This window comes from Diaphorina citri, unplaced genomic scaffold (assembly GCF_000475195.1).
Source record: "Diaphorina citri unplaced genomic scaffold, Diaci psyllid genome assembly version 1.1 scaffold1296, whole genome shotgun sequence".
Taxonomy (NCBI): Eukaryota; Metazoa; Arthropoda; class Insecta; order Hemiptera; family Psyllidae; genus Diaphorina; species Diaphorina citri.
Genome location: NW_007378725.1, coordinates 28,234 through 35,391, shown reverse-complemented (window position 1 = coordinate 35,391; position 7,158 = coordinate 28,234). Strand labels below are relative to the sequence as shown.

At 38.3% G+C, this 7,158-nt stretch overlaps 2 protein-coding genes across 8 annotated transcripts in view; one reads left to right on the top strand and one right to left on the bottom strand.

Moving 5' to 3' along the window:
• Positions 1-486: 486 nt before the first annotated feature.
• LOC103515204 (CDK-activating kinase assembly factor MAT1) lies at positions 487-5,177 on the top strand. Its single transcript, XM_017446545.2, has 5 exons — positions 487-1,071; positions 1,397-1,524; positions 2,016-2,122; positions 3,247-3,475; positions 4,341-5,177. Exons 1-5 carry the CDS (start codon positions 948-950, stop codon positions 4,536-4,538), a joined length of 786 nt encoding a protein of 261 aa, XP_017302034.1. The 5' UTR covers positions 487-947; the 3' UTR covers positions 4,539-5,177.
• Positions 5,178-6,195: 1,018 nt separating this feature from the next.
• Positions 6,196-7,158, bottom strand: part of LOC103515200 (RNA polymerase II transcriptional coactivator-like) — a 10,959-nt gene continuing 9,996 nt past the window's right edge. For 6 of the 7 annotated variants that reach the window (XM_017446549.2, XM_017446552.2, XM_017446547.2 and 3 more), the window contains exon 5: positions 6,196-6,426. In XM_017446549.2, coding sequence (XP_017302038.1) covers positions 6,272-6,426 — 155 coding nt within the window. In that variant the 3' untranslated portion in view covers positions 6,196-6,271. The remainder of the gene's footprint in view (positions 6,427-7,158) is intronic. The other variant, XM_008480125.3, reaches the window with a different exon arrangement.

The following is a 7,158-nucleotide window of genomic DNA, read 5'->3' as shown; positions in this document are numbered from 1 at the left end:
GGCACTCTCCTTCTGTCTAAAACTTGAGGATTTCAATAGAAACAAATACGATTAGCAGCCATGAATCCCGCAATAGGGAGCGATGACGTCATCGCTAAGTCCACCAATCAGAGTGCGTTTCGATAATGGCTGGCGGGAAGACTTATTTTTCAAATTTCGATTTTGATTTTCTCCCGCTGAGGGTATCGTAAAAAAATAAAAAAAATATTTTTGGACTGTGTGAAAGAAAATGAATATGAAAAGATAATTTATTTAGTGACTTGGAAAAAATCTTCCTTCTCTATTCCGCGGGCGAATTGAATCGATTTTTTGGCTTCACTTTTTTCAAAATTCCATGAGAGTCCACTGATTTCAACCTCCTTGATGTCCCTTTTCACACGATGCGTTGTTTCCGGGCGAACTTGTGGACGCGGCTTTCTGCAAAATGTAAACAAACCTTAGAGCGGCAAATTTTGAATTTTTCGAATTTCAAAAAAGCAGAAAGTTGGAAAAGGAAAAGCTGGAAAAATATAGGAAAAACTTTGAAAAAAGTTAAATCTAGAGAAAGTTTAGACTTGAAAAAGTTTGATACGTACCTACCTAGTTACCTGTTATAGAAATCTACAAAACAATTAAATTCCTTTTTTCATTGTTGATTCCTACATCAGTAAAAGTTAACTAAAAAAAGTAAAAATCACACAGTAGATACGAATGCACATCTACCTACCTACCCACAGCTCTTACCACCTGTAAAAAACCTACATCACAGCCATCACACTTGAAATATTAGATTTGGAGTCAAGACGTCTAAAAAGTGTCTAGTAATTCAGCAAAAGTAAGAAGAAAAGTGTCTCCAAATCCTACATCAGACTGGAAATATTAGATTTGGAGTCAATAAAAAGTGCTAGTAATTCAAAAACACCAAAAAGACAAGTAGTGTCTTCAACTCACATCACTTTTAGACCATCATGGATGATCAGGAATGTCCGCGATGCAAAACCACCAAGTATCGCAAACCAACGCTGAAGTTGATGGTCAACATTTGTGGCCATCCTCTGTGTGAGGGATGTGTGGATTTGCTGTTCTTGAAAGGTAAAATGATTCCTCCCGATATAGATTTTTTTTTTTTTTAAATGTCATTTGAAACAGGTCAATAAGGAAGAAGAAAATTTGGTATGGTAAGTGTTCAGAAGTCACAACAATGGAAATTTGCTACAAAGAGGAGCTGTGACAAATGAGCAATAGCCCATGTTATTGTAGGGTTAGGTGAAACATAAGAAGGAGCTTTATTTTTCATTGTCATAGCTTCTGAATTATTACTTACCTACTATATAGAGTTGTATGGAATTTGACCAATACATCCAGAAATCTCAAGTTTAAAAAGCAAAACTTGTTTACTTTTTCCTTTTGTTTTCAGGCACAGGCAACTGTTATGAGTGCAACCAACCTCTGCGGAGAGGTAACTTCCGAGTACAACTATTTGATGACAGTTCCGTTGAGAAAGAAGTGGAGATTCGGAAAAAGCTATTGAAAGATTACAACAAGGTAATGATTTGTTTTCAAAGGAGGTAGGAAAAAAGTAATTTAACTTATGTATGTAGCAACCTTCATGACCGAATGAGTATCAATCTAGGCTTATACACTAGAGGTCCCAGGTTTGATTCCCAACAGGGTCAAAGGTTTTTGTATTTTTTCTGTGTTTGGAGTTTGGGGTTCACTGAGCGTATTGTGGACAATCAAGTACCAGTGACAGCAATACCAGTGTAAAAAAAATTATGATTACATTTAAATAAACTATGAAGAATCCCTTAACCCAACCCAAAACTCAGAAATAAAATACACAAGACCTTGTTTGGACTGCTGTGCTAAAGGGACTTTCTAGTCATCTAGTCCTATTTGGCAGGATCATTTAAACACTCTGGTGTATGGCAGATAAAATAGGCATCTTTTCCTGGCCATTTGGCTACAGCTAAAGCCACAACAACAACACCAACCAACAATAACAACAACAAATTTGTTCTTTGTTTTACTTGTAGGTGGAAGAAGATTTCAACAGTCTAGCCGAGTACAATGATTACCTGGAGGAAATAGAAGAGATTGTGTTCAACCTGTGCAATAACATTGACATCCTGGAAACTAACAAGTAAGAGTTGTCCTTTTCTGAGTTTCCATGTCCAACCCTGTCTGAACACAGGACAAGGCAAAGAATAAGAAGAAAGATATAGATATCTATAATAAAATAAAAAAAAAAATAATAAAAAAAAATCTTTCACTAAACCTTATCCCATTTCTAAAAGGGGTCGGCAAATCTAAAACTTTCTCGCTTTGAGTTCATAGGTCGTCGCGACAAATTTCAAGATTAGAGCTCATTTGTGTGAGAAAATGTGAAAAAAATTCCCCAAAAACCAGTTTTTTGGCTTTATGATTTTCTGGACAAAATTTGCACCACCACTTTCGTGTTCCTGGTAATTTGATATATAGGTCGACCAGGTTTGGATAAGTCCTTCTATGGGGACAGACTGACTGACTGATAGAAGACACCGAAGCGAATACAATAGTCCGTCCACTATACCTTTTATTATTAGTAATAATAAAGGAAGGACGGACTAAAAAGTACAACGTGAGTTAGGAAAGTAAAAGGTTAAATTATTTATTTATTTTTGTACATTATTGTTGTTAGTTTATTTTTTGAGGCTTCGCTGTCGGTCTCTCTCTCCCTTCCTCTCTCTTTCTTTCTCTCTCTCTCTCTCTCTCTCTCTCTCTCTCTCTCTCTTCTCTCTCTCTCTCTCTCCCTCTCTCTCTCTCTCTCTCTCTCTCTCTCTCTCTCTCTCTCTCTCTCTCTCTCTCTCTTCCTTCCTTCCTCCATCTTTCATTCTCACCCAACAGTAATTATCTATTAATGCTGAATGCTGGTCTCAAGTTGTACTGAAGAATCAATTCCAAACATATGATTGGCCCAAATTGACTTCAGTCTGACTTGAGATCGGTAATTTTTGTGTATAATTCTTTCTGCTCCTCCGCTAGCGCGCTTGCATAGTGGTGCTACCTAACGGACGAAAAAAACAACTGCGTAAAGTCTGACGTCACACATGTTTGAACTTTTTCATTAGAACGGAAAATAAAAGTTGAATTTTCGACCTTTTACAATTATTTTTTCGGAGTTTTGATTTCAGATTTGGATTTTTCCCAACTTTTTTACATAGGAATTGACCATTTATTTTTAATTTTTACCCATTTGCAACTGCTCCATTCGGACTTCTCTATTCTCTCACTTCTCTCTCCCTTTCCAGACGGTGCCAAAGACATAGTGAGCGTGTACGCATCCCGAATGAGCGAGAACGTTACGGACCTGCCCGCGCTGTTCTCGCAACCTTCTCAGGACCTGCCCAAACACTTCTCGTCCGGTATTCGGATAGGGTCTAACCTGGGACTGAGTGTACCCGCCATAGTTAAACCGGAACTGGGACCTTTGTATAAATACGAACCAACTATCAAGGTAAGTCACCCGTTTTCATGTACTTTATCCGATCTTAAAAAATTTTTTTTTTTTTTTTTTTTTAATGTTAAACTGCCGTTTTTTGTCCGTAGCAATGAAACAAGTGCTACATTAGAGTCATGTGGTCTGTGTCATAGCATGTCCATCCCGTAGTATGCCTCTCATCAGATGGGCGAGAAGAGACAAAATACTTCCCATTTAGGTGCTGAGTCAACACGAGAACACCAGAAAGTAACCCGTTGAAATTTATTGAAATCTAAAAACGAGTACAAATTTTTGTCGATGGTGGGATTCGAATCCGGGACCTTCTGCATGACAAGCAAGCGCGTTACCGCTGGGCCACCGTGCCCCCTAATCAAGCTTTTCCTGTTCTATTTTCAGATGATAGACGGCCCAGACTACTCCTCCTGGGGACAATGTAAACACTATGTATTATGTTCTTAAACTCTTAAAATACACTAGACCCTGTTTAGACTGCTGGGGTAAAGGGACTTTTCAGTCTCATATTGTATTTCACCAATGACTTAATCAGAGATTTTACTAATGGGAGGATTTTCAATGATCCAAAAGGACTTTTCAGTCTCATGGTGTATTTCACCAATAACTTAATCAGAGATCTCACTAATGGAAGAATTTTCAATTCAAAAAAGGTGTTTTTAATCATCCAAACAGGAGTTTTTAAAAACTCCTCCTTTTTCGATCATTAAAAACTCCTTTTTCGATCATTAAAACTCCTTTCTGGATGTTTGAAAATTCTCCCATTAGTGAAATCTCTTATTAAGTCATTGGTGAAATCCACTATCATTCTGGTTGTATAATATAACCAAGGTATATCCTATTCTACCCTATTCTCTTCTATTTTCAGATGATAGACGGCCCAGACTACCCGTCTTGGGACGATGTGCGCAGAGGGAACTATTTGAAACATGTGCGCACCGAAACCGTCGAGGAGAAAGCGGGCGGGTATGTGTGCGCAATTGCGACCATGCGCGCCCTCAACGATGCGTTTGCCGGACTGTACCATACGAACAAGCGGACGTCGCCTGCGGCGGTGGAAACGTGAATTGCGGCCCGGACCTGAATGCGATTGCGGCTTGAAACTTGAACATAACTGCGGACTGAACCTGGTCGCAATTGCGGCTCAAAACTGAATGTAAATGCAGTTTAAAACTTGAAAACGTGAACGCAATTGAGGATTGACTGAATGTAATTTTGACTTGAATGTGGTCGCAATTGCGGCCGAATGTGATTGTGGCTTGAAATAGTGAACTCGATTGCGGCCCGGACCTGAATGTAATTGTATGTTTGGAGCATTAATGCAATTGCGGAATGAAAGTGGTCGCATTTGCTGCTTGAAACGTGAATGCAGTTACTTCTGGAAATGTAAACGCAATTGCGGCTTTAACTTCTGGTGTAGTGAAGACGCTTGCCTTTTAAACAGGAGGGCGTCTCCAAAAGGAGTTCTTTTACCTAACCACAGGTTATTGTAGACTCCATTAACACCTTTAAGAGCCTAAGAAAATCTTTAGAATGTGTAGATTTAATCTAGCGTGCCGAGAGGCGCGAACGTCAAGAGTTCACTCTTGACCCGGCCTATGTTAACACGAAATGGAGTTTCAATCTAACAAGCAGGGTCCGTCCCTCCGGGAATTTTTTTAGCCCGCAGTGATTAGAGAAAATCAGTACCTATGTACCTACCTAATTTGTTTAATATTCAGTTTATTATTATTCTTCATTTAATTTTTTTGATTTTAATTTCATGTAATGATTTAAAATCAAGACTAGAGCCTGTTCTCCCTTTATTCCAGATTTCACCAAATCTCTGAAGATGTTTCTATCACTAATTTCTTCTTCTGTGATGTTTGCCTGTTCAAAATCCTTCCTCACTTGATCTGACCATTTGGAGTAAGATTTTCTGCTAGAAATAGATTTGTGATAACGAATAGAATAGAATATATTTTGTTTAACCTGCTCAAATAGGACTACAAAGTCCCTTTGCCACAGGAGTCTAACCAAAGTCTAAAAGTCTAGTATGTTTTATAGGTTTAAGAACATAGTACATAATAGGTATGTATTACATCAGAAGACCTTGCTTAATTTTAAAAAATAGAAAAAAAATAATAATAATAATATAGTTTTGTAATGATAGTAATTATTAAATGGATACTTAATGTGAAGCCGAATATTTATCAGATTCGTAGAATCTTAACCCATCCTGTAAAGCTGTTTGCCCCTACACCTAAGCCTCAGAGTAAACTTTTTGTGTTTGGAGTTAAGCTGCTATCCCCGGGCCTTGATGGAACCTAGAAGCACCCTCACTGGTATATTTCAACCTCCTCAGTTTCTCCAAAACTCACCTGCAGCTGCTCTAGAAAGTCCGCACACTCAGGTTTATTCTAGAGAAAAGCTGTGAATAGATCAGTTGCGCTTACTTGAGTGCTGTTTCAAAGTCATAGAGCAGGAAAAATGAGAACCAACGGAATTTTTCTTTTTCTTCCACGAGGAGGGCGTGGGTTCAATCCCAGCCGAGGTATGGAATTTTATCCTCAATATAATTTGAGAATTTGACCACAATAATAGTAGTTAGTAGTAGCCTACTGCTGGAGTAAAGGGACTTTTCAGTCCTATGCGAGCAGTATAAAATAAGCACTATTATTATTATTATTAAAGGTGTATCCACACATATGTAGGTGATCGATGTGAATCGATGCCGACTAAGTGTGGACACAACTTAAGGATAGCAGCTTCTTTGCTTGTCCAGAAAACGGTGAAAAATGTATATTCTGTGTTCTACACTCAGTAATATCGGAACGTTTTCCGCACGTACATTTCATCGGGTCCTAGTGTGGTAGGATCCACAGGTATTTCACCCAGGCAACACTGTATAACCCAGTCTATGTAGCGGAGATTGGAATAGAGGACCTTGAACTGGATCAGGTTCAGCTGAATACCTGCAAGAAGGGAAATGAGGACTAGATGTAAAAGAAAAGAACAGAAAAATGGTAGTTAGGGCTATTTTTCGTTGAATGATTGCAAAATAAAAGGCCTAGTTTTTCTCGATCCATTGCACGAGATTGCTTTTACAGATGGCATACCATTAAGGAGTTAGTATCTCCTTCGAGAGATATTGAAAAGAATATAGAGGAGGAAACGTTTCGTGAGTAAGTTTTAATATGGACTGAATTTTATTCGGGAAACGAAATCGAAATCTTCACAAAAATATGTGGCTGAAACTCCCGCCACACCATTTATATTATGTATTTAATTTTTATGTTCTGTTCGATATGTTTTATTATCATGCATTAATAGTTTCATAGTTTTGACCTAAAAATTGGATTTTGCCAATATTTTACCCAAGAATCGACCATCTAAAAGCATGTGTTCCGAAATACTGCATGAAGTATTTGGTCCCCTTTTGCCGAATATTTCTTCAAAATTTTGATCATTTAGGTCTTTTTCGTATATTTGTCTAGAACGTCTTTTTCTGGATGTTTTAGGTCTGTTTATAGTTAAGCCAGCCACTCACCATCAGGTATCAGGTAGACCTGACAGGGGGACCTTTTCAGCCGTACTTGTTGGGTCTACCTGATAGTGTGTGACTGGCCTTAGTAAACCAACTCGTGTAATACTACCGTAATATGGGGGGGGGGGGGTTTGGAAAAATTTGGGAATTTTAGGGGGGG

Excerpts from the sequence above, each read along its gene's own strand:
- LOC103515204 (XM_017446545.2), top strand. The coding sequence starts at position 948 with ATGGATGATCAGGAATGTCCGCGATGCAAAACCACCAAGTATCGCAAA. Across the intron at positions 1,525-2,015 it reads TATTGAAAGATTACAACAAG|GTGGAAGAAGATTTCAACAG; the intron begins GTAATGATTTGT and ends TTTTACTTGTAG. Across the intron at positions 3,476-4,340 it reads AATACGAACCAACTATCAAG|ATGATAGACGGCCCAGACTA; the intron begins GTAAGTCACCCG and ends TTCTATTTTCAG.